This window comes from Pleurodeles waltl, chromosome 4_1, assembly GCF_031143425.1.
Source record: "Pleurodeles waltl isolate 20211129_DDA chromosome 4_1, aPleWal1.hap1.20221129, whole genome shotgun sequence".
NCBI classification, from domain to species: Eukaryota; Metazoa; Chordata; class Amphibia; order Caudata; family Salamandridae; genus Pleurodeles; species Pleurodeles waltl.
Window position 1 is genome coordinate 649,759,635 of NC_090442.1, and position 27,885 is coordinate 649,787,519.

Sequence of the window (27,885 nt, forward strand, 5' to 3'; positions counted from 1 at the left end):
CCTCAATAGGTTTAACTTGTAAACGCTTGGATGAACAGCGAACAGTGTTTTACCTTATTTTAAGTACATCAATTCATATTTAATCTTGGAAAACGTACATAATCTATTGTTAAGGGGTTTCTTCGGAAAAAATAACTTTTGGACTGCGGCTTGTGCAATTACCTATATCGACAAGACTCGCAGCTGCAATTTTCACGTCATAATCTCGTTATTTGTTGGCCGTCAGGTTAAAAACCCGTTCCGTAATACACCGGAAGCCCGGAGTCATCTTTACGCATGCGCGTCCCTTTTCTTTTTCCATTAGTAAACAGTGCGAGTTAAGATGGCCGTGGGTGTGACGTCAAGTGACGTCAAACATTGGGCACGTCCTTTTACCATTTCCATGAACTCCCGCTTGGTCTGCTAGCTCTCGGTGGGGCCGAGGTGCGCGCGAATATTTTCCATCCTCGTGTTCCGTTCCCTTGTGTGTCTGTAACGCCTGTCGGTGGCGTGGGCCCAATTTCTGCTGCTCCCATGTGGCTGTTCAGGACAATGTGGGCTTTTGCGTTGTTTGGAATTGGTTTCAGTGTGGTACTGCGCGCAGCTTGAGCCAGCGCTTTGGTCTTGAGGCATGCGAGGTTGAGCCAGCAGCGTGAAAGTCAACAACTTTTGGCAGGGGGTAGCGTAAAAGTGCAGAAGCACAGCAGGTGAGATGTTTTAACCCCTAAACCATGCGTGTCGTACTATGTACCAATGTTTAAGTTCGAGTCGTTCCCAATGTTTCGTGTAGATAATGGTCCGCGGTGAGAGTGTATACCAAAGAGGCGAGGCGCCTGAACATATGTGCGTGAAAATGAAGTGTGTGCTGGTAATTCCAAAGTAGATTTTTCTACAACCTTATGAAACGTGGGTATTTTGTGTGCAGCATGCAACTGGAGGGAGCATCGGCTCCCAGACAGAAAGTGGTGTGCTGTTGTGTGCCCAATCGTTAGAGGTTGCTTTCGTGTTTACCAATCGTCGATATGGTTCCCTCGAGGGTTGTCGTAATCTCAACCAGAAGATTCATTCGCTGGGTGCACACTTCCATGTATGCAAGGATGGATGGATGGATTCCTAAATATGTTCTAATGTAAATCCGCTTTGGGAATTAGGTGACGGTTATGTACCCATCTGACAAGGACTGATGAGTGATTTATGACTTGAGAGGTGGGTAGGGGATATTTGTGTGTTACAGTCAAATGAGATGTAGCATGCTGGTGATGGCATTGTAGGAATGTGTGTCAGATTACGATTGATAATGTTTTACTGGAAAGTGGGTACTTAATGTGCTGGATGTTGGCGCGCTGGATCAACTTTGTGCATCTAGCTGACCAGTAGTTGAGGCGCCCAGTTCAAGCTCGGTTTGCTTAATTTTATGTAGGTTAAAAACTGAATGCAACAATTAAAGACATTATTATGCAAAATTACGTCTTTTTGACACATTGTACGTTATGCCAAATAGCCTGAGCTCTTCCAGCACAATGAGCTAATTTCCTAGACAGTTAGGCATATGCGCTTTAAAACAATTTCTGGAAAAAAAATAGAAGCAAGTTTGTTGTCATTGCCTTTCTCAGAGACCGCAAGCACCTTTCAGAACTGACATCGCCCTGAAAACTGAGTGCCCAACTAATGTTGTGTGTGTGTTTTTTTGTTGTTGTTGTTGTTGTGCATCCAGTTGTGAGGAGAGGGACGAGATCACCTAGCGTTGACAATAGACCCTCACGTTTTGCGTGAACTCTCGTGCTTGCTCCTCGAGGTTCACACGCGCACTTGTTAAAAGTTGATTGCGTAGATTGTGCACACTCCGGTTTAAATAATCTACCATTTTGCGAGGGTCTAGAGATGAATTTCTAATTGGAGAACGCAGTGGAACACAGAACATTTTAGAAGAGCAATGCAGTAAATTATCCTACGAATATTTGCGGTATGTTGGCTACTTTATGAACTACGTTTCGCCCCTACAAAGTTAAAATGAATTTAGCATTGTACGGTAAAATCGGCTGCAAGAACCATTCTAAGTAACATTACAGAGCGTTGACCCACTGTAACATGTTTCTGCAGAGTAAACTTGCTTTCAAAGTTGAACAGTTAGAGAGGCTGTAACTGCTCGGCCTTGCAGTCAGGCGTTATCGAGATTATTTCACGCCATGTAATAATAACATACACGTACATGGCTCTAATAGTTGTATGCTAGTAAATGCAGATCACAGTTTTACTATTTGTTTATATTCTCTAATAATACATTCGGCGAACACGTTATTCTTGTTTGAAGCCTGAAATGCTCGAGTAAACTTTGTCATAGCTTGGCAAAGTTAGCAAAGGTGCTAAAAGGGTTTAAATACCCACGATTCCGCGTGTTGTTTTCCTTAACTTTCGTGAAAAATAGCTGTTCCACCTTATGACATACGTTGTGGACACGTTTCAATCTAAAATACGTGTCAGATTTTTAGTAATTATGTCTCATTTTAATTGGCAGTGTGCATTGCTATAGATGTTTTATTTTGAAGAATGACATTTTCACACTGTCGCGACACAAATCAAAGCATACGCATCTTCTCAAACATATTACCAGCATTTTACATAGTTTAGCCAGGATTGGCTCTAGAAGCCTCAGGTTATTCTGCCACAGCAGTTTTGGCAAAATATCACTGCCGCTAAATTTAGCTGCAAATTCTTGCGCTGTCCGTCAAAGTATTTGTTTATTTTGTGTGTGTGTGTGTGTTCTTTTTTTTTTTGGGGGGGGGGGGGTGGGAGGGGGCGCATTGTACTGATCAGAACCTTCCATCCCTGCACCTGTTTTCAGGTGACACTGAGGTCTATATTTTACTTAAACGTTTCTGCTTCTTCAAGCTGTAAAATTCCACCGAGCCCTACCGGAAGAAAAAAAAACATTGGGAACGTATTTTGCTTTTCACAAATTACAAAACGGTTACAACCTGAACAGATACCTCCTTAGACAGTCCCTCAAAAAATTTAAATATATACATATTTTTTGTTTCTGCCCCCTTCTAACAATGTCCCTCTTCAGTTTCTTGACTGTCTGTATGTAGCAATCATTTAATTTATCCCGGTGTACGAGCGATTTAATGCATTGTTTTATACCATTAGTTAGCTCGTTTCTCTTGGATTACTGTTTGACAGACGAGAAAACGGAGTCTCTCGAAAAAACATGAATTGTCAACCTTCACACAATGTGGTGTGGTGGAGACGCCAGGACAAGATGACATGTCTCCTGGTTCTACCTTCAAATAGCTAGCTGCAAGACATTCCCCAAGCTTATCCTATACCGAGAGGTATACATTTTATTTAATACATGTTTGACCATGATTGAAGAAGGTAGGTACCTTCATTCAATTTCTTTAGTGGTGTTTTGTTGCATAACAACCGGCTGATAGGACCGGTTAATTTAAGATTGGGAATTGCTAAATATTTCATTAACTTTCATGGAGATGACTGTCACTTTCCGAACTACAGTTGACATCTAATTGGCGCAAAAAGTGTTGTTGGGACGTGAAGCAAATTGGTAGTTCTGCATTTTGGTAAATGTTCTATTGAGTTTAAATCATGGATTTCTTGAATGTGTTGCGGCAAAAATGATGTGGTGTCATTTCAACATTCGAATCAAATTTGCGTCACTTGGTAGTTTTAATTTGTAGATTTATTCAGTCCATAATTTCTTATTAAAAGATTTGCAGGGACAAAACGTTTTTAGGTCGAACCCTACCAGACAGCTCAGCTCTCTGGTTTGCTAAAGACATCTTGGGGACATTCAAAAAGCTGACCTAGGAATGCACTCCGTCTGTTGTTTGCCATTGTGCCTTGTAATTTAAATGTTCTTGCTTTTTTATTTGCTGGCTTCATTTGTTTTAGGCTGTCCAGCTTGAGTTTGTTCTTTCTGTTGGCCAAACCTTATTTACAGTATCCTTCCAAGTGCTCCCTTTCTGTAAACAACCCAGTAAATTTGTCACATTTGCTGTGCATTCAAAGACCGAGGTCAAATGTTGGGCCCTTGTTTACTTTTCTTTCTCTGATTTCAGAGTTAGAGGATTTATGTGGCAATTTTGCTGGATACTGGAGGTAGGAAGGAGTGGTGTGTTTTTTTTTTTTTTTTTTTTTTTTTTTTTTTTTTTTTTGGCACACACGATTTAAATTAACTAAGTATTTCAGAACATATCAGATTTAGGAACACAAATGAAGCATATTTTTAGTTATTTCTGGAGTTTGTTGGAACAAGTACCTTAACATGATGGAAGCAAATCATTACACTCGGTGATGCAGTTTCCACACACATCTATGCACTGTATTGTCTTTGAAACTGTATGTCTGTGCAAATGTTATGGTCATTTCCATTAAAAATCTGTTGTCTGAAATGACAGTGTCATACCACATCATGAATATTCCACTCTGCAGCACTCCACCTCTGTAATCTACTCTGCACCACTCCACTCTATTTCACGTTTCTACTTTATTCCACGCTTCGCCACTGCAGTCTAGACCACACCAAACTACTCAGCACAACTCACCTCTGTCACTGTACTCTCAATCTACTCAATGCCACTGCACTCTGCGTCACTCTACTCCACTCTGTGCCTCTCAATGCCACTGCGCTTTAAATCACGACACTCTCTGCCAATGCAATCTATGCCACTGCCCTCTGCGTCACTCCACTTCACACCACAGTACGCCGCTCTACTGCTCTGACACACTTCTTTGCAACACTGCACTCTCCACCATTGACCTCTATGCTACTCTACTGCTGTCTGTCTGACTCAACTTTACAATGTGCCCGTCTGCCACACTCAACTCTGCCACTCAACTCCACGCCGCACCACTCTTCCCCACTGCATTCTGCAACACTGCAGTATGCGCCACTGAATTCAGTGCAACTGCACTCTATAGTATATTATGCAACACACCAATTCTACACCAGTCGACTCTATGCTACTCCGCTCTATACCACTCTATGGATGACACTCTGCCACTCCACAAGACTCTACTCGTCTCTGTTCCACTCTGACACTCAACTCCACTCTCCTCTACATCACTGACTTTTAGCCATGCTAAACAGCAGCTGCTCTGGTTTACAACTTTGTTAAACCGCACTGGATAGTCAATAGCTTTCATAGATGATACTGATTGGCTTTTGCCAATACTTGTTTCTTAGGAGCCAGCCACTGGCATTATTGAATGCTGAGGTTGACAAATACCCAAACTGCCAAGTCTTGTTTCCACTTCACAACTCTTTCTTCAGTCACACTGTGCTCTCTCACTCTCCGTGCTCATTTGATCTCTGCTGTCTTTTCCACATTCTTTTCTATCTTTCCCTGGGTTAAAGGCTAAGTATGAAAAATATGCCCTTGTCTTAAAAAATAAGTAACCATAACCCAGCACATGCAACCACTGGCACAAATTAACGCTGGATTTTCAAACGTTAGTGTTCTAGTGGCATTTTCATTTTATGGAGCCCAAATAGCTTGAATTGATTTTTGTGGTTAATGTAACATGAATATATTTGCTACCTTTGCTCAGTTTAGTTGTAATCAGTTTTTGATTGAGCTTGTCGCCTTGCTATTGTTGCTACTTTTGTTGTATTTTTTTTTTTTTCTCTACTTCTGTTTGCTATTTGGGAGTTAGGAAATATTGGATTCAATTGGTAATAGTGTTTGCGTATTTTCTTTCTGGGGCAGATTTATTCAGAATTTGCCTTGTAAATGTGCTTGCACTTTTTTTTGGGCTGAAAGTCCTGGTTTACAAACCAGATCTGCTAATAGCGATTGCTCCAGACTACCAGCGTAGCTACAGATGAGATAATCTAGAAGTTTGCAAGCATCTAGAGATGAATTTCTAATTGGACAACGAAGTGGAACACCCAGAACATTTTAGAAGAGCAGTGCGGTAAATTACCATACAAATATATATATATATTGTTTAAAATGGGTTTCTCTGTTTCAGTCTTTCTCCCACTCGTGCACCCACTCACAGAGCCACTCACTCACCCACCGATTCACACAGACACTCGTGCACCCACTAAGGCTGATCATCCACTCACAGCCACTCTTACCCCCAGATACACCCTCTCACAACCAGAGAGACAGGCTGCGACCAACTACTGTGGCACACGGCCAAAGACCCGTGTGCAGAATGGGGTTGGGTAGTTGGGTGGGTTGGCTGCAGGTCAGGCCTTGCCCCCGCGCATAGCCAAAGGACGGGTGCTTATATGGGGTTGGCCTCAGGACCTGGCCGCAGACGGTGGCTGGATTAACATCTAGTTATGAAAGTTACTATACTTTAAAAACAAAAACATAGAACTTCACTGAAAAAAAAACAAACAATGGTTACAGGGACGTTATAGTTAGGCTCATATTTTGAACATGCAAAACCATAGAAATTCACCTGTTATAATTGCTTGCAATAACTAATTGTAACTCCTGCACTAAGGTTACTGTAATTTTCACATTCGCCATGCATTTACCCCGCAAACTGCAGCACTCGTGTTAACTTCGATAACCTAATTGATAATATCAATGAAATATTTGAAATAACATTTTTGATGAGAAAACTGTGCATGGCGGGGGCGCGAGTTCTAGTTATGATAGGGCACAAGTTATGGTTACTTGAGATAACTAACTAGAACATGTGAATTTCAATGGGCGTGTACGTTTTAAAATGTGAGCCTAAATATAACATCCCTGTAACCTTTGTGTTTTTTAAGTGAGAAAAAGTGTGTATGTATACGTGTGTGTGTGTGTATATACACACTTGCAAATAAGAAGCACAGAGGAATATTTCTATTGAATGGATAAACGTAGGAAATATTTAATACTGGTTCAACTACAAAAGGATGGTGAAACCCAATTTGTTCAGTGTCTGTCAAAACGTGCTTCTATCTTTGAAAGACCTAGTAGTAGTAATAGGGCCTTTCTAGAAACCTGGCCATTACACATACAGTATTAAAACTTGTTTTGGGAGTGAAGTTGTCCTGCACTCTCACAACTGTAAAGCATTGGCCTTTCAAGAAATCACATCAAATCTTGACACTTTTTGTTTCTTTCCTACAAATGCTCTTAAAGTGGGCTTTGTAGGAGGGGCTGGGTGGTGTTAGTGAGGCGTTTCTGGGGATGCGAATCGGACTACTTAATAGGTCTGGAAAATGTTTCCCATCTTATTTTTGTCATACCTCCAGATACTAAAGCAAACATGACTACTACACAATGTCCCCTGATAGTTTTGTTGTAATGCAAAACAAACATTTAAATAGTTAAATCAACTGAGGGAACAAGAGACAAGGGAAGGGATGAGCACTTTTGTAAAATTGCTTCGACATGTGGAACTCGCATGCCATTAAATACGTGAACAGACTGGCTTAATCTGTCAGCAAAAATGTCTGCCCCCCAGTTATTTTTTTACTTTTATGAAGTAATAAGTTACAGAAAATAGTCATGCCTTTCCCCGTCAACAAGTATTCTTAATTACTGTGCTAATGTTTTACAACCCCTTCACAAAGAAACAAAAAACTCAGTTGAATGCCATGCACTTTACACCGTTAAAGAATAAAGGCTAACCGTAGTAAAACAAAAAAGAAATGGGAAGCTTGACCCATAAATGCATTTAAAAGTAAAAAAAAAAAAAAAATCAAACGGTTTGAAGAAAATCAGCTAAGGAGGTCTGGCGAACAGCCTACAATAGTGGACATGTTTTAAAAGCATTCCAGACTCTCCTAGACTGACGCATGCAAGGAGGCTGGAGACAGTGATGCTGGCAGTGAGAAACTCCAGCGACCAATGGAGGCCTGAGGCACATGTGTGAAACCCACTATTAAACACCCTTTCCTCTCACAGTTGGCATAGAGATGTGTGGAGAATCTGTGCCAGTGTGAGGCCTGGGGTGAAGCCTGCTTGCAACTTCAGGCCTGTTTATAGATGCAACTCAACCCAGGAGGAGGGGGAGATGGTTGAGGAGGCACCAATAAACAGTTACCCATATGTCCAGGTGTCTGGAGCAGGGTGGAAAGCTGAAACTCAATGAAACAATTAGGACATATTGATCATTCCCCAAGGCCTACTTAAGAAGTGGAAAGCAGTTTTGAAGGAAGAACTAGATGATATCTGGAAAGGAATATTTGATCTTATAACACCACAAAGAGGAAATCGAACAGTCGGTCATTCAGAGCGCACTACTCACCCATAGGGCCTCAAGGTGCTGTGGGGTATGTCCTTGGGTTTCAGGTGAAGAGCCAGGTCCTGGGGTCCTTCCTGAATTGAGGTAGCGATGGCGACTGTCTGAGGTGGAGAGGTAAGGTGTTCCAACCTTTTGCTGCCAGATAGGTGAAACCTCTTCCTCCGCTGAGGTCTTCATTATGCAGGGTATGTTGGTGAGCAACTGCTGGGAGGACCGGAGACGTCTGGGAGGGGATTACCAGATGAGGTGATGGTTGAGGTAGTTGGGCCATATGTTGTGGAGGGCTCTGTAGGCCTGTACGAGGAGTTTGAAGTTGACCATCTTCTCGCTTGTAAGCCAGTGGCGGTATCTCAGGTGTCTTGTTGTCAGCGGGGATGTTCAGGACGCGTCTGTCAGCGGCGTTCTGTATTTGTTGCAGTGTGCTCAGGTTCTTCTTCGAGGTTCTGGCATGGATGGCGGTGTAGTAGTTAAGTCTGCTCGTGATCAGGGAGTGTCACAGTTTTTTGGCAGTCGATTGGTATACATCTGAAGATACTTTGTAGGAGTCGGAGGCTGTGGAAGCAGGTGGATGCGATGGAGTTGACCTGTCCAGTCATGGTGAGCATAGAGTCGAGGACGACACAGAGGTTTTTAGTGTGGTCTGTGGGGGGTGGGTGGGGTATTGAATGTTGAGGGCTGCCAGGAGTAATTCCAGGCTGAGGAGGAAGGTCCCAGGAAATGGACCAGGAGTGTAAGAACTTTGGGAATGCACTACTTTGACCTTCAGATCCCATACCAAAAAAAAAAAAAAAGGAAACCTCAAGTAGATAGACATCCAAGTGAAAGTTCTTCACATGGAGTTTGAGAACCTTGAAAACTTGAATGACAGAACATTTGGGTGCGTAATGCATCGAAAGAAGATGAAGGCTCCAACATCACAGATTATATTACACTGTTATTTGCAAAAGTACTACACTTACTGCATAGGATGAAGATAGAAAGGGTCCATAGGGTCAGCCCCGTATGACTAGAAGTAAAGAGACCGAGACGAATATTAGCCAAGATGTCATCACAAATAGACATACTTATAAGAGACACCAGGAAAAAAGCACATTTAACGATTAAAGTGACAGTTTGTTGTTTTAGCTCACTGTTCTCTGATTAAAATAACGTTTTTTTTTTTTTTTATGTCACTAACACGAGAGCTGGAAAATGTATACCTGAACCTAAAAACCAAACCAATAAAGACAATCTATGAAAGTTTGAAGTTTTAGTACATACAATTGAAGGCCTTTACTTTTAATGTTAAGGGGCTGAACTCACTAAGAGGACTGGGCTATACAACAGACTGGAAGAATATGCAGTGAACTTAGCTTAGTCAGCAAACCCGCTTTAAAAAGGTAGACACCTTAAAAGGGTTGAATCCAGACACTACACTACCCTAATTCACTGAGTGGGAGATGAGAAAATTTACAGGGGTTGAAGGTTTGTCCCACATTACTGTCAGTGTCTCGTGTATAATCCATAGATAATCTTCATCGGGCATATGTAACTACAAACTGTAGGCTGGATACAGAAAAGGTAACACTTGCCTCCGTTTATGCTCTCAGTACAGAACGTTAACACGTTTGTTCAAAGTGCACTGCCAAAACTCTGGTAGAGGTGATAGTGGGTGGAGACTTGAAACCAGAGTGGATTGAAAGAATCCTAGAAATCAAGATTTTTTTTTTTTCTTCTTTTTTTTTTATTAGAGATACTTACTTAGGCCAAAATATTAATTAAAACAGCTAAAATGTTTTACAGCATTTATCGCTTCATCATATGTAAGTCGTTCACTTTTAGTAGTTAAGTAGGTGAGTAATACTGTGACAAATCAAGCAGTGATCCTTTGCTTGTGGGCTAAACTATATTGCCCAGCTGAAGCAATAAACCTCGCAGGACACGTATTGGCTTTTTTAAATTAATATTTTGAATTAAATAAATCTTTCTCTATAGTCGAAAAAATGGATGGTGCCCATCACGTTTGTTTATTCAGTATTTTGGAATATTACACCACCTAAGCAAATTGGTACATTATTATTATGATTATTATTATTATTATTCTCCATCTCTCTTTGAATCTCCAATGTCTGTGGTAACTTGGGCGAAGGTACTGGTATATGTATGGATCAGGTTCAGATCACCATTAATTACCCCAATTGATAGCTTTTAGGTTAGTTCAGTAGTCTTTACACCTACTGAATTTGAACTGGCGAAAATAGCGTTCTATCAGAAGAATTCACTTTTGTCTGAATCAGGCATGGTCTGTTAGTTTCTACAAGTTCATCTTTGCATTTTCTGCTGAATGGTGGACCATTGTCAATGACCCGTGTGTTGGGTGACATTGCAATCTTGGGCTCATCATCTGCAAAGGAGGACCCTGGATGGTAGTCCCACTCCTCTCTGTTGTTAAAAAGTGCGTCCAACATGGTTGGTAGATCTTGGTCTACTGTGATTGTGCCACCAGGCAGGTGCTGGCAGGCGTGCTTCTGGACTGGGACAGCCAGTTGTTAAGCAGTTACACTCTCTGGGCTGGTGTACACGTGCTTGTCTTGAGCATTTTTGTTTGTCCTCCGAGCTGGGGACAGTCAGTGGCAACATCAGGCCGGTGGTGGGAATTTATGACCGCACAGTGACAATCTGATGGGTAGTTTCTTAACTCTTCTCACTACTCGAACTGCATTAGGAGACTGGGGGGGAGGGGGGGGGACCCCTAATGAGTCTCACTGACACCAGCTTTGCTCCCCCACATCTGTTTCCACTTGCCCAGAACATGCTGGACATCTCAAGGACTGACTCCTACTGCTAGTCCAGGCACTCTTCTTCCCTCTGAGCATGCAAATAGACTTCTAAGCTTTAGGAATACCATCAGCGTCTACTGTAAGTTGCAGATTGTAAGTGATGTCCCTTCACCTGTGGGTGAGAAGCTGACCTGCAGACACCAACCCTGGAATTTTCCTTGGTCAAGAAGAAAATTGAACTGGAACAAAGTGGGATGGTTTGGGTCTGGCATTTATTTTTTCTACTATGCATGGGACATAATTCCATTTTCTAAAGCCTCCAGAGCCTGTTTGGGTTGATTTCTCTTCAAGTATTGTGGTTACAAAAAAAAAAATCTATATATTTTTTATTATTACTTATATTATTTATGTTGTATTGTTTATTTTATTATTATTATAATATTATTTTTTATATATATATATATATATATATATATATATATATATATATATATATATATATATATATATATAATTTTTTTTTACAGATCTTTTCTGCAAGGTGGTAGCCATCATAGCAAGTAGTAGCAATGCTGGTTCCAAGCAAGGGTGTCCAAAGCAAGAACACAAAGTGTAATATCTACCATTTGTCAAATGGGAGTGGTCATGAAGGGCTAATCAATAGTCTTGTGCTACCATGGCTGTCATTGGATTTCTAGTGGTAGCTCTGTCTCCACCCTCCCTTACTTCAGTGTCTGACTCTCCACCCTTCCATCACTGGAGTGCAGGGAATATGCTTAACTCCATGGTGAAACCTCCCTCAAATCTCATCTTGTGTTATGCTTAACCGGATATCCCTAGACCTGATTTCCATGCTCACCGTACCATAGAACTCAAAGCTGCACCCCGCTGAAGAGGCCAAATAAGCTAATCGTGCTATGGGGTTGCTTGTGTTCCTATTTAAGGGGGACGTGGTGGGCTGTTAAGGCTAGCCTGTTCCTATTTGAGCAGGATAAAGACTGATTTGCATACAACTGATTCCTGTCTTAGGGGTCATGGTGGGCACAAATTGGCCAGGACTGGTTTGCGACCTAAATTGCTTGTGGGCTAGATTAATTCAAGAAATCTGCCCTTCACTTTTTTGTCCCTTCGTGCTAAACTAGGCGATCACTCAAAATGGATCCCACTGATTCCAGTACTCCGCTTTTCACCACACACCGAGTTCTACTACCATGTAACATCACCTCATACAAATCACCAGACACAAGCGCACTCAACCTGTACACGAAATGTCAGCTCAAGAACCTGGTGTTCACACTAAGCAGAATCCTGTATTGTTGGGGTGGAAGCAAAGTCAGTAAATGCACTCTAATCTGATATAGAAACAAAGGTCTGGTTATACTAATGGTTCTCAAACACCCGATGCGTTGCCACCACTCCTTGGTGTGACAAACCCAGAGTATGGGCAGTGGTTCTGTGCAAGCTATGATGGCACGGTCTCTTGGTGCACCGTAAGTTACATAACAGGCTCTGCCTTGCATCACTAGGGACAGGCCTATGTTTCTGGGTACACAGTTGATTAGTGTGGTTACAGGGTAACACAAAAATCAGGATATCGGTTTCAAATGCAGTCTTTCGGGGGCAAAGAAAGGCGATTAAGAGGCGTGCTTTAGGCTCTGTGAAGCTTGCTATATTCTTCTTGACTCAGAAGAGGACGGCAGCCCTGGAAAGAAGTTTTTTTTCATTTTTTTTTTTTGTGTGTGTGAAATTAGCCAAACAGCAATAATTATAAGACTCTCACCACCACTGAGGGTCACAAGCGATAGTTAATCTGCAGCAGTACGATCACTATTAAACTGTTTTGCTACTCACAAACCTTCTGCCTCCCTCCAACATAAGGGGGGGGACAATAATGATAATGTACTCCGTAGCAGGATACAAGGTGGGGGAAAGAAGAGTAATTTTGAAGTAGCCTCCCCATCAATGGGTTTTCTTGTTCCTTCTCCTCCACACTCTTGTGACATTTTCATGTCTAGAGAATTTGGTACGACCTGCTCACAATCACAAGATCATTAGATCTATAAATCTACCCCCACAGGCTGAACTGAGTGTGGTGGAAAATAGACTGGGGTTGCAGCATCCTGCGGGCAGGCATTAGGCCCCATTCGACAGGCCGATGAGTTCCTGAGGTCCGACTGAAACAGCCTCATTAGTGTAGGTGTGGCTTACAGCCCTCTAGTGATTGATCAAGCATCACCCACTGCCAGAGGGTGAGGCAAAGCGCAATGAGGCGCATGGCACAAGACAGAGTCCCCAAACCACGTAGTGTAAGCAAAACCTAAAAGCAAGAAATCATTTGGGTCCTCTAAAGAAGCTAAAGACCCTGCTACGCAGAGTGTTCACTTGGAAGATTCACTTCTCGGCTAGGGTCTTACATTGAATAAGGGGGCACCTTCTACGGGCAAGCCTTCAGAGCACGACTCACTCCAATTAGAAGCCAAGCCACCCAATCATCAGTGCCAGCAAATGTCGCTCTCGAACACCCAAAGTTGTGATTTATCTATCATGTGGGCCCATCAGGTCCCCGCAGTCGGGTATCTAAATGCCAGGATCCCTCGTACTGTCCTGGTAAATTTCGGGGCCTTCATAATCAAAGAACAAATCATCTTGCACGGCATTAAAGCCAAAAGCTACAACCCTTCAGAGAAAAACTATTCCTTCCGGGTCTTTTCAGACCTATCCGTTATGGCTGCACGTTGTCGGATGGAGTTCCAGTGACTACTCAGTGAATTTAAAAATCCAGGAGCATCAGTGGGAATCGTACAGCAATCTAAGCTGAAAGTTATACACAAGGGACAAGTTCGTATTTTTAATTCTGTGGTGCCTGCAAAGGACTTTCTTCAGACGATGAAAGATGGTGGAGGCCACTCCATCCATTAAAACAATTGAAGAGATAGAAGGATACCGGAATTTCCCCTCCCTCTTTTTAGGTTTATGAACAAACCACTACATGAATAGCAATCTTGAATAAACTATGTAGGATTGAAGTAATCCAGAAACTAGAATCGGGGTCCGGGATGAACTGGTGACCCATATTAAATACCGTGAAACAATGGCCATGAGAACAATTAGGTTTGTTTCTTGTAATGACAGTGGTCTCCATCGGATAAAGTGCCAGGCTGTGCCTCAGTGGCTGAAGGCTTCCAAAGTACAAGTAATCTTAATACAAGAAACACCTTGCAAAATCATCTAAATTACCAAGTTACTTCTCTTAGGCCTATTAGGCATCAGTTCAAGGGCTAGCAGTCATTCTAGCATGTGGTTTTTCATGTGTGGTGTGTCCGGTATATAGAGACGTCCAAGCCAGGTGGATTGTAGTTACCCTATTAATCCAAGGCAGAATTTTTCAGGTAGCCAGCTTTTTTCGTCCCCATAGAGGATGATCCCTCATCTTGAACGCTTATCCAGCGTACTTTCGATCTGAACAGGCGAGCTCATTATATAGGGGGTAACTTTAATATTATTCTGGATCTAAGGATAGATACGTCTTGTAAAAATAGATCACAGAATAAGCCTCTGTCTTTTGCCACGTTAACCAAGATGATTCAGGATCTGACCTTGATCGATCCATGAAGATCAGATCATCCTGGCAGTTCTGAATTCATGTATTTCTCAAAGCAATATAATTCTGCCATAAGAATTGATTTATTTCTGACTTCATACATATGGCCCAGGAAGAACTTCTGTATTTTAGCAAACTCCTCCTCTGATCGCCCTGTTCCGGTTCTTCAATTAAATCTGCATACTGATCCGACCATTAGACCAAGCCCTGTTGACCGATTCGGGGCTGGGTAACCATCCTCCAGGGAAGGATCTCGGAGTTTCTGCCTAGGAATAAAGGTACTGCACCAAGCTTCTCCATTTGGGAAGACATTTAAGGCGATTATAAGAAAAGAGGCGATAGCCTATCAGGCTGAAGTATTAAAAATAAAGAAAGAGGATGTTCAGTCTCAGCAGCAAGAATTAGACTCCGCAACATTGAAGTATGCAATGGAGGGTTCCCTCGCTGCAGAAGAACGTGTCGAGACAGCTAAAGTGAGGCGTAACAAATTTTTCACGCCCAAAGAGATTCTGCAACCTGTCTTTCCAAAAGCACTCAGGAGAGCGAATACACTGGATATTATTGTCATGATCGGTCAAGAATGTGCAATAATACAGCGGTTAAGTCTGTTTTTGAAGAGGCAAATAATTGTTTACGAAGTGGCTGATCAATAGTTTTTTTGACACTTTATGAAAATTTATACGCCTCCACGTCCGATGTAGATCCAGCAAGACTCAAGACGTATTTGGGGGCTGTCCAGCTGCCCACGGTCAAATATGATGAAAGGTTTCTAGCAGAAGCTCCTATCTCAATGGTAGAAGTCACCAGTGCAATTTCCGATTCTCCAATGAGAAAGCGTGCAGGAGTGATGGTTTACCTGCAGAGCTTTACAAGCTGCTTTCTGACCAGTTGGGCGAGTTTCACGTTACAGTGTTCAGCAACGTACTAAATGGCTGCGAAATGCCAAGAGATTTTTGTGGGGGCCGTTAGTTAGCTTTTTGAAAACTAATAAACTGGCCGGTAAGCTGGGTTCCCATAGGCCTGATAGCCTTTAAAACAACAACTATAAATTGTTTGCTAGAATAATGACCTTAAGGATTACTCCGCTAGCTCAAACAGACTTCACATAGATCAATGTGGGTTTCTTTCAGGCAGCACATTTCTGCAAACAAAAATTTTCTGCTACAATTAATCAGTTACTTAGAGAATAATAAGATCATGGCAGCCGCAATATTGCTCTGTGCCGAAAAAGGCATTCGAACTTGTTCAATGGGAAGCCCTTTTCTTTTTACTCGGGCATTTTAGCTTTCCAGAGAAACTCTTTTTTTTTTTTTTTTTTTTTTTTTTTTTTTTTTTTTGCGGCAAGTATACGATAAGTCTGAAGATAAGATCATAATCAATTCATGCATGGCGGACAAGATCACTATTAGCTGTGGAACTCACCAAGGTTGCCCCATCTCTCTGGTGCTGTTCGCCATTTTTATTGAACCTTTGGCTGCAGTCTTATGCCAAGATTCCCTCAGCGCTCCCAAAATAAAACTCTTTGCCAACTACATGATTCTCTACTTAGCGGATGGGGAGCCAAATATTACTCAGGCATTTGAGAAAATTCAAAGCTTCTCATACTGACGTGGATATAGAATCAATTAACCAAAGTCAAAAGCGCTTTTATTTAATTGCTCGCAATAATGCCCTGCCTGTAGGTATGTGCTCTAATTTTGTGAAAAGTTGTTCAATTTGATATCTAGGAATATTAGTTTCATTCCCAATTCAAAGATTTGTTCCAACTGAATTATTTGCCAGTTTTGAATTAGACCAAATTACTGCTCCTGCAGTGGCAAGCATCTCTTCTCACAATTATAGGGCATGCTATTTTGGTGAAAATTATGATCCTCCTGTTATTTATCTTTTTGTTTTCTGGTGTTTTTAAGGTTCCCCAGAGTTTTTTGAGGGAGGTCGACCAGATGTTCTAATTTTCTCTGGTCAGGTAAGAAGCCCCGCACAAGACTAACAAAGTTGCAATTAAACATTGAAGATGGTGGTCTGGCTCTACCCCATCTTAAAAAATACTGTCAGGCGGCCTATTTGGATTGGCTGATTAGGGCACCTTTGCCTCTTTCGAAGCACAACAATTTCTACATTAAACTAATGCTTCAGGAGAATAGTATTAAGCGCCCCCACTTTTTGAAAATCCCCAAGCGTGCCAGATACAAAATACCCCACGTAATAAGTGTTAGATTTAGGCAGCTTCAAGAAGCATTTTGTTTTTCCACTTTCCATCCCACAATGGCATTGGATCAGTGTGAAGGTTTGGATTTCGAAGTAAGAGCAGGGAAAGTCAATAACTGAGACTGGGAATCATACGATTCACAGTGTGTGGTTTTATTTTTTTTACTTTTAATTAAAAAAAAAAAAAATTCAATTCTTTCCTTTGGGGACAAGTTGATTGAAAATAAGTCAGCAGTCTGGTCTGTGCTCTTTTTCGCCTATCTCCAAATTTGGCACTTCTTAAAATCAGTTTCTACATCAGAGGACAGCCTCGCCACTGTAACTTCCCAAGCTGTTTATGCAAGACGATTATTAGGGGTTGGTTATTGGTATCGTATACTGCAGCAGCTACCATTAAAGCTAGTTACCGGTGCTCTGGTGAGGATAGAGGAAGTCACAGGAAGTAAGATCAAACATACTTTCTGGAAACAATATAACTTATGGGCACATAAGGCATTAAGATGGTCCAATTTTAAAAGAATGGCCTGTGATGGGCATGTCAATATAGAACATTTTTCGGCATCCCATCCAAATGAAACCCTACAAACTGTACACCAGTCAGTTTTCCGCATCCACTCTAGATGTCTGGGATTACATTGCTTGTATAAAACTACTAATGACAACCTTTCCCTACACTTTGATAAAGAATAGCGATTAATAGCAGCCCTTTATGAAGGAGTCTAGAAATGGTTGCAAACTACCATTTAAAGTAATCAATCTAGAAAGGTTTAGATATTATTAAATGAGACATTGGTTGATCAAGCTATTGGAGATATGGCTTACTTGAACAAGTGGGGCACATTGCCTGACAAGAACGTTCTTAAGAACTCAGTGGAAATATTCTGGGGAGACATGTATGCAAAAAGCAAAACAGCACTACACAGGGAATCCTACTAAAGTCATGATAAATTGGTATGCCAAAGCTGATAAATTGAGTAAAATGTTCTTAGCTGTGAGTTAAGTGTTAGCATGAATGTGATGAAAAGGGCAGCTCAGCTCCTTTACAGTAGTTGTGCCTGAAACGTTCCGTTTCTAGGGAGCAGACACTACGGCAGCAATGAAAGAGAAGGTGGGTTTCCCAGTCCCTGGTAGTAGTAAAGTAATAATCCTAGGAGTACAGCATATTCTTTGTGGCAGCTAGAACCTTCTAGGTGAGATGATGGGAGGGGAATATATATTTAACTGTTTACATATTATAGAAAAAAAATATGATTTAAATTAAAGTGACCTACAACTGTTAGCAAAGAAAAAAAGGAATACTAGTAGACAGAACTAAAGTTGAAAGATTTTAACTAAATATAATTTTTTTTTTTGTTTTAAAGTTTCTTCTTGCAACCAGTCTTGTCCTGAATGTGTCACTCAACCCTGCCTCGCCCTACTACACCTACAAGAAACCCACAAAGGAAACCAGAACTTGGAAGGCTTAATAAAGAGGACTTGTAAAATACACCCCAATAGAGATTTATGAGTTGTAATCAACAACTAAATATTGGTAGCTTTGTGAACATTTTGTGGTGCCCAAAGAACTTGACATCAGTTTCAGTCTTGGGTAACAACAATAGGGTCTTTACGGAAAAGGTTAATTAAAAGGGCCTAGGGTTGGGCCCAACACTCGCAGTGTGTGTCTCTCTCTCACTCAGTCGCACTCTTGCTCACTCTGTCACACTTGCAATACATGGAAGGTAACAGTCAAGGAACTGGTCAGCTGTTAATCAGAAATCAATATTTGCATAGTCAGTCATGAAAAAATAGATATAGACAATATAATTTTTTTTGACTGCTAATACAGCACCTAAGGCCAACACCAACTTTATTTTCCAGAAAACTATCTTCGAAATCACTTGAATCGGGTCCTTTGATAGAGCACATCTCTGTTACGTCACATGAATATGCTACACTCCCTCATTTTTGTGCAGTTGTTCTCTGATCTCTAGCTGACTGGTACCTTGTATGCTCCCCTTTATGAATTGCTCTATCCTTTGGATCTATGGCTTTTAAAATCGTGACAGGAACTTTTATTGGGTTACTTAGTATGATTTTTGGCTCTGAAGCTTTCTTTTTTCACTTTAGTTTCTGACATTGTGAAAGTAAAAAAAAAAAAAATATGGAATTGTTATGCTGTGTATAAGGCCTTACGGTCTTTAGCAAGCACGCGTATTTCATTCATGTGGCATAATTGTTGAATTAACACTGTTGATGGATCTGTACGTGATTGACAGTGATGGGGTGAGGAACACTATATTCACAAGAAAGTCTGAGCCGACACTAATACTGCAAGTTGTTAAGGCATTTACATTGGTATTTGCTTGAGGCAAAAGGAGCTTATAAACTTTGTTTACTAACCGCCTCATTCACACAAAGACCTTGGAGGTACAGAAGAGTAAGATCTAAAACTTCATATCAGCTAAAGAGAAACGTTTGATGGGTTTTTCTAAGCTGTAGTTAGTTTGTGGGTGTCCTTCAAGGGCAAAAAGGTAATTCCATGCTTTGGGACCTAGGTACAATAGACTGTAGATTGCCTGTAGACTCTTGGCCAGTGAAGGGCTTAAGAAGGTAGGAGGTCTTTGTGCCAGAGAAAGCTCCACAATAATTTGAACTTTACTCTTTGGGCCATAGGAAGCCAGAGGGGCTGCCTACGAGCAGAGGAGACATGGTTTAATTTCCTCAGGCTGTAAATCTTTAAAACTTCAAAGTTTTGAATGCTATGTAGTTTCTTCAGAGCATGGTCCACTAGCCTATGTACAAAATGTGACGGTAGTCCAGTTATGAGAGCACACATGTTGATGAAGTTACTTAGACACAACAGCAGAACGTTCCTGAGAGCTTTGAGTGAACCAGGTTAGGTTGTTCTGCATCAGTTGCCAATAAAACGTGGGGCTTTAACTGGTGGCAAACAAATTTTTCTGCTGGTGTACTTCACATGTCAAATATTCAGGATCCTGGGTGAGAGATATTTCAATTTTATGGAATTAAGTTTCTTAATTCTGTAATATCTGTTTAGGCATTATGGCACTCGCCTCCTTCCACCCTGCAAATCGCATTATTTTTGTTCTTTCCGTCTCGTCCCTTTCTGGTGGATTAAAATTTGGAAAACTACATTAAATATAATTCATTACGCATTCAAGAAGAGATTTCAACTACGTATGATTGCTTTCATCAGGAAACTCAAATGATAGCATTGTATATAGGTTTTGCATTGTGTTGGGTAAATGCAGCCGCTGATAAGGAAGTACACTGAATTAATAATTAAAAAAGTAACCTACACAATTTTAACAGTTTTGGGAGATTCATGGTATTTGTATTTTGGTTCCTTGTAAGTTCACACAAAAAGTGATGATGCATGATTCAGTTCCTTCTCCTTAATAAGTGAAAAACATTCCAGTCTGTAACTTGGGGGAGGGGGAGGTGTATCTGCAGCTATGACGACCCGCCATGTCCCAGAGTTTACAGGTGGTGTAGGCCATATGATCCTTTTTTTCAGCCTTCTTCACTCAGTTTCACCATAACGTAAATGTTCTCCAATGCAAGATGATGGAACCTTTCTACTTAAGAGTGTGCAACTGATGTCTTATCTTCTTGCACAATGGATGGTTTGGGGTCAGTTTTAATGTTATCTTCCTTTATTCATTTAGGAATAATGTAGAGATGGTAATTCTGTCTGACACAATCTTATACTTGGAGTTGTATGTGTGCAAATGTATGTGAACATCACCCAATGTTTGGCAAACATGTTTATATTTGGAAAAGTAACTTTGCAGCCCCTCTTCATCTTGTAGTCCATTATCGCAGAATAAAGATCTCCCGCTGGTTTTTGGTATAGTAAACTCATCCATGTCACTGTCTGTGCATTGTTATATATGATAAATTCTATGTTAATTCAGCATGTAACTGCACTTAATAATATTTCACTTTTTGTTTTCAGGGGACCATGTTACAAATTTATGCAATGGATTGTGCGATTCACAGTTGCTTATAAATATCGCCATGGATAAATGTAAACATGTTGGGCGGTTGCGGCTAGCCCAAGACCACTCTATCTTGAACCCCCAGAAGTGGCATTGTGTGGATTGCAATACAACAGAGTCAGTTTGGGCATGCCTTGGATGTTCACATGTCGCATGTGGGCGATATATTGAAGAGCATGCACTCAAGCACTTTAAAGAAAGTGAACATCCTGTGGCATTAGAAGTCAATGACCTTTATGTATTCTGTTACCTTTGCGATGACTACGTGCTCAATGATAATGCCACAGGAGACCTTAAACTATTACGAAGTACATTGAGCGCGATTAAGAGTCAGAATTATGATTGCACAACACGTTCTGGGAGGACTTTGCGGTCTATGGCAGCAAGCGATGACACATACTTATCAAACGGTGGTGCCCAAGCTCAGCTTCAAAATGAAGACCGAATGTTCACGGCTCTTTGGCATCGGCGGCATACACTAATGGGACGAGTATTTAGATCTTGGTTTGAAAAAACAACTCTTGGTAAACTAAGGTTGGAGGAAGAGAGGCGTATAGAAGAGGCAGAGTTGAAAAAGGAAGAGAACCGTAAACGGCGGAAAGAGCTAAAGCGCCAGTTGAGGGCAGAGTTTGAGAACACTCCCCCGAGAAAAAGCTCACGTTTGCAAAAGGGAACATATTCAGTCTCCAGTAAAGCGCTGCCTATCTCAAGGACGGCACAAAAACATCCCTTGGCACCTTCAAAACCAGCAACAACTACTAACTCTGATGAGGTACGGTTAAAAAAAATAGGTGACTCTCCAAGTAAACGAAGGCCAACTGTGACTCCTGGTGTAACGGGCCTTAGAAACTTGGGAAATACTTGCTACATGAACTCCATTCTGCAGATTTTGAGTCACTTAAACGTGTTCCGAGAATGTTTTCTGCAGCTTGATCTCAACCAGACTCAGGAGTTGCTGCCATCCACAGCCAATCAAAAAACCATAGCCAGTAGAAAAAACACATCCAGCAAACAACCTCAAGTCCTGCATGGGATCCATTCAAAAGGGAAGCATGACCAAGTGAAAGTGTCTGCAGCAAGAAGGCCTAGCCTTTCATCTGGATTGAGCGGTGGAGCCTCAAAAAGGAGAAATATGGAACTTATTCAGCCCAAGGAACCAAGCTCAAAACACATTTCTCTTTGTCATGAACTTCATACCTTGTTCCAAGTGATGTGGTCTGGCAAATGGGCCTTGGTATCTCCTTTTGCCATGCTTCACTCAGTATGGCGGTTGATCCCAGCATTTCGAGGATATGCCCAACAAGACGCTCAGGAATTCCTTTGTGAACTTTTAGATAAAGTACAGCAAGAGCTGGAGACGGCTGGGGCCAGGTACCAAGCTATCATCCCGAGTTCTCAAAAGAAGCTCATAACACAGGTGCTGAATGTGGTCAATACTATTTTTCAAGGACAGCTCCTAAGTCAGGTATGTCTGCAAATCTAAACTTCCCATTGCTTTATTTATACTACAGCTGATTTCCTGTAATTGCATAATTGATTCTGCTTTCATTTTAATATCAATGTGGATTCTTTCAGTACACTTTTTTTTTTTCCTGCACTCTGGCATCACACTAAAGGCCAGTGCTTTTGTGTGTGTGTGTGTGTGTGTGTTTTTTTTTTTTTTTTTTTTTTTTTTTTTTTTAGCATTATTTTCTTTTCCTCATAAGGTTTGCTTATCCTTATGGTAACTACCACTATCATCAAAGAGAACAGTACCTTTTTTTAAAAACTTTTTTTTTTTTCTTTTTTTTTTTATGTTCTAACATTTTAAACTATCAAATACAAACCCCATGTTATATTAAAAATTACACTTGCATTCATGCATTCCTTTCATAGGTGTTAATAAATCTTTGAAACGTCTTGCCGTTTCCTGCATACACCTGTTTTTGTAACCCATTTTCTGCACAGTGGGAGGTTTAAAATAAATTCACTGTATGATTTCAAGGCTATACAGTATTTACATTTTGCTGCAATTTTTGTTAGCAGTTTTTTTACCCCTAGAGCAAGACTTTGCTATAGCCTTTATCAGTACCCAGATTACTCTGTCTTCATTTGTCAACAAGAAGTTATTGATTTTGTATTTCTATGGTTTGTGGCTTCATATACATTTAACTTAATTCTATGTGCAGCCTTTTATCACATTAGTGATATTGAGGAGTTTGTCTTAGTATTCCTCCGAGAAGTTATCTATTTTTTTTCACTGCCAACATTTACAATGTAGACCTAACTAGGAGTTGACTACCTAGCTGACTAGGAGCTCCAGGTGATTCAATTCAGTTTTATGAGCCAAGACCTTTATTTTCGAGTTGTGCAGTAATTGGTAAAATTGTGCATTCCTCGTTTTAATCCTAAACTTCAATATATTTCAGAAGTTCTACATGCCTATTAGTTAACTTTGCAAGTTAGTTTTTTTTTAACCACTGATCTATTTTGCAAGTTTTTTTTAAATAATGTAGTCCTTATGGACATCTTATCATCATCTTTAGTCACACATTTTATTTTGATCCCTGCAGTCAGTTGGTTTTGGATGGGACTTTGCTTTCTTTTTGTTACCTACAAGGCCATTTATACCTCCCTGTCTAAATTTTAAAGTTTAGTTCTGTCTTTATGATAAATACATTCCACTGCCTTCAGCAACTATTGAAACTGTATCTGCCTTGGCCTTGGTTTCAGATTGCCCAAGTTTTTTTTGTTCCTCTCTATTCTTGCTATAATTTGAAGAACCCAGACTCCACAGATGTTGGTCCTTGATTGAAAACTAGTTGCTAATGTACAGTTTTTATCACAATCTATTACCGATTTATCATTCGGTCATTCAGTGGATGTCTATCATTCGATGAAAACTAGTTGCTGATTGTATATTGTTTTTAATCACAGATAAATATGCTACAAACCTGTCACTCTAAATGCTTACCATCTCCTAAAAGTTCGTTTTTGGTTTTGTATCAGTTGTGAAATAAATCTTGTTCAATATTAAATTAAGTATCTCTTCATAATCCAGAAAGTAGGTCTGTAAATCTCCACCAAATTTCGATCTTTTATACTTATTAATGGTGTTGTAATATCGATTTTTAGATTAATTCAATTGCCTATACATATTTACATTGCTGGTGCAAGATTGCTGCCACCACGGAGTCAATAAGTCTGTAAGTCTTTCATGTCTGAATTACTTGAGATAATATGTTACACCTTTACAAGGTTTGGTAATAGCAAGTAGTTATAGTTAGGACCAACTTTTCCCATAGACAGTGTTTTTTGTTTTGGTAATTATTTTGGCACCGTTTAACAACTCTTCATGAAATTTTCTAAACTAGTTTGCTACTGGAAAGTTTTGGGGTGATTTGTCAAGCAGGGGCTGAGAAAAGGGTGGGCAGGGGGTTCCCCAAAAAACCTCATCCCCGTACAGTGTCAATGGTGATTTTGCAATTTTAAAACATGGCTGCAGCCCAAACACATGAACGGAATTACGCCCAATTTGGCGGAAACCTACAACTTGGTCCAGAAAGAGCCCTATTTGTATTTTGTTGTACATCTGCATAGGAAACATGGACGAGTTTGAGGGACACATATGGACAAAATAGTGCATAAAATATTTTTTGTGGCCAATCTGTGGCTCTTCCGCAGCATTTAGCCTGACCTCCAGTGTAAAATTGTGAATGATCCTCATATCTGTAGGCCAGTGGGGGAAAAAAAAAGATACACCCACTTACATAGCAAATCCCTGCCGCGTACGTCCAAAGTCCATGCACAGCGGTGGTTGTATTAAATTATGTTAATTATATATTAGTTTGCGTTAAAAAAAGGTTGAAGGTATGTTATAGTTAGGGTCACATTTTACACACAAAAAGCCATACAAATTCAGAAGTGACTGTTCTCTCAAGACACTATAACTCATGCTGTTAAGTAACCTTAGGCCATGAGTTAAAATATAACTTAACTATAACTGCTGAATTTCTATGGTTTGTGTGTAAAACGTGACCCTAACTATAATGTTCCTGTAACCTGGAGTTTTCTTCAGTGAATATTTATCTGCAGTTTCTTTGTAAGATGTGAAATGTACACACTAATATCAAATCTTATTTTCTGGCATGTTTTCCTTAAATTAGTATGCGTTAGTAAATAGGGTACTTCTGTAACGTGTGTAAATGGTAATCCACAAACGTAACTGTTGGCCCAAAGATTGACTCAATTTGTGAAATAATTCTCATTGGTGGATTTGCCAAATTTATATGTGCTTTAGGAAAACCAGATACTATCTTTTCCTACAGATTCTTTTGGTAACTGCAAAATATCTCCAATAGAATCTGTATTCATCTACCAAATTCTTGTATGAGTGTTTGTTCTTTAGTCCACTTCGTGTCCATCACTGCAGGTGCTCCAGGCTTCTAGGTGGATTTCATTTATTTAAATGTATTTTTAGGTCATTATTTCAAAGCTAGTCATTCCAGTGATGATAAATCCACCATCAGGCATTCTGTATTGCTTTCATTTTGCTTTATTTTATGTTCGATCTGAGCCTGCTCATTTTGTCCTGATAGTTTTATTCTTCAGTGTGCAAAAAATAATCTGAATTGTTGTTTTGTTCATACATTTATACAGTTGTATCTCCTTTTCAAATTTGTGGTCGGCACAAAAGTCAGACCTTCATAATTGATGGATTTTGTTAAAGATGTGAAGGATTCATTTACAACAGTTTTGTGATTGGTAATTGTCTGGTCTGTATTTTTTTTTGTATTTTTTTTTTTTTTGTTTCCTCATGCCTTCTTTTTCTGTTCAATTCTTTATGCCTCCCGTGCAATCTAATGGTTGGCTTTTCTCTGGAAAAGTATCTTTTGGCGTACTTTGACTTGTTATGTACTTTTTGGGTTTCAATTGGGTTTCATTTCCTGCCCTGCAGATTCTCCTGATGGTAGTCTTATTGCATCTTCCACTGACGCCTTTGCCTTTCAAAAGGGAGCTGTAGCAACTTTCATTCATTTAAACACCTTATTCAATTTATAAGGAAAATAATCCCCTGTGTGTTCATTGTTTTTGTAATTTTGTTGCAATTCCTTTAATGTCTCGTTCAGTTCATCTAATGTTTTCAAGAGTTAACTTCTTGCTCATTTGATAATTGTAGTTTGATTCTCTTCAGTTGTCTGTCAAGTGCTTCTGAAAATACCAGACCTAATGGAAGAATCAGAATGCCTGTATCAAATAAATTACAATACTGCTTTTTTGGGAGGGTGGCAATGGTATGATCCTTAATCCTCTATGAATGCATTTTATTCTCCACTTCTTCCATGTGTATATTCAAACTGTAATATTTTTGGTTTATTAGAGGTGTGTGTGTGTGTGTGTGTGTGTGTGTGTTTTTTTTTTTTTTTTTTTTTTTTTTTTTTTTTTTTTATGTTGAGCCTTTCAGTGAATCCTTAAAGGCTCCTGTTGGAAATGGCCCTTCTGCAGGGTTATCCCCGGACTTTTTGCCTTCCTCCTTCTCTTTTTCTGACCTCATTTTTGCTGGCTTTTAGACTCTGCGCACTTTACCACTGCTAACCAGTGCTAAAGTGCATATGCTTTCTCCTTTTAAACATGATAACCTTGGATCATACCTGATTGGACTATTTAATTTACTTATAAGTCCCTGGTAATGTGCACTATAGGTGCCAATGGCCTGTAAATTAAATCCTACTAGTGGGCCTGCAGCACTGGTTGTGCCACCCACTTAAGTAGCTCCTTTACATTGTCTCAGGCCTGCCATTGCAAGGCCTGTGTGTGCAGTTTCACTCCCACTTCGACTTGGCATTTAAAAGTACTTGCCAAGCCTAAAACTCCCCTTTTTCTACACATAAGTCACCCCTAATGTGTGCCCTAGGTAACCCCTAGAGCAGGGTGCTGTGTGGGTAAAAGGCAGGACATGTACCTGTGTAGTTTATATGTCCTGGTAGTGTAAAACTCCTAAATTCGTTTTTACACTACTGTGAGGCCTGCTCCCTTCATAGGTTAACATTGGGGCTGCCCTCATACATTGTTGAAGTGGCAGCTGCTGATCTGAAAGGAGCAGGAAGGTCATACTTAGCATGACCAGAATGGTAATACCAAATCCTGCTGACTGGTGAAGTTGGATTTAATATTACTATTCTAGAAATGCCCCTTTTAGAAAGTGAGCATTTCTTTGCACATAAATCTTTCTGTGCCTTACAATCCACGTCTGGCTGGGCTTAGTTGACAGCTCCTTGTGCATTCCCTCAGACACACCCCAAACACAGGGTACTCCGCCTCACTTGCATACATCTGCATTTTGAATGGGTCTTCCTGGGCTGGGAGGGTGGAGGGCCTGCTCTGACACAAAGGACTGCCACACCCCCTACTAGGGCCCTGGCAGACAGGATTGAACTGAAAGGGGACCTGGTGCCAAGAAGAACTGCCTGGCTGCCTAAAGGACTCACCTGACTGCTTTCTACAAAGGGCTGCTGCCTTGCTGAACTCTTGTCTGTCTGTAAAAGTGCTCTCCAAGTGCTTGGATAGAGCTTGCCTCCTGTTCCCTGAAGTCTCAGGACCAAAAAGACTTCTCTTTTTCATTTGGACTCTTCGCGCACCGAAAATTTTGACGCACAGCTTGCTCCGCGGCGAGAAAATCGTTGCACACCGACACCTTCGGGGCGACTGGAACTTCAACGCACGGCCTCGCAAGGACAACGCCACCCAACTTCCATAGGGGAAATCGACGCGCCACCTGCCGTGAGACCGAGAATTCCATGCACAGCCTTCCGGAACGACGCGCAGCCGGAAAACAAGTTGAAGAATCCACGCACAGACCCCGGGATATCTGGTAATCCCGCGACCCACAGAAAGACTGTCCGCGCGCCGGAAAACTATGCACGACTTCCTGCGTGAAAAATAACGACGCAAGTCCGTGTGTGCAGGGGAGAAATCGACGCACACACCATTTTTCCACGTATTCCTTCTTCTGCGGCTCCTTGCGGAGATTTTCCACTTTAAACCAGGTACTTTGTGCTTGAAAGAGATTTTGTTTGCTTTTTAAAGACTTAAGACACTTTATATCACTTTTCAGTGATATCTCTACAATTTCACATTG

General features: G+C 40.7%; 1 protein-coding gene across 3 annotated transcripts in view; it reads left to right on the plus strand.

Annotated features, from left to right (window-relative positions):
• The first annotated feature begins 352 nt into the window (after positions 1–352).
• The window catches only part of USP44 (ubiquitin specific peptidase 44), a 181,501-nt gene continuing 153,968 nt past the window's right edge, over positions 353–27,885 (plus strand). The window contains exons 1-2 of one of the 3 annotated variants that reach the window (XM_069229094.1): positions 353–686; positions 20,726–22,233. In XM_069229094.1, coding sequence (XP_069085195.1) covers positions 20,788–22,233 — 1,446 coding nt within the window. In that variant the 5' untranslated portion in view covers positions 353–686; positions 20,726–20,787. The remainder of the gene's footprint in view (positions 687–20,725; positions 22,234–27,885) is intronic. The other 2 variants (XM_069229093.1, XM_069229092.1) reach the window with 2 other exon arrangements.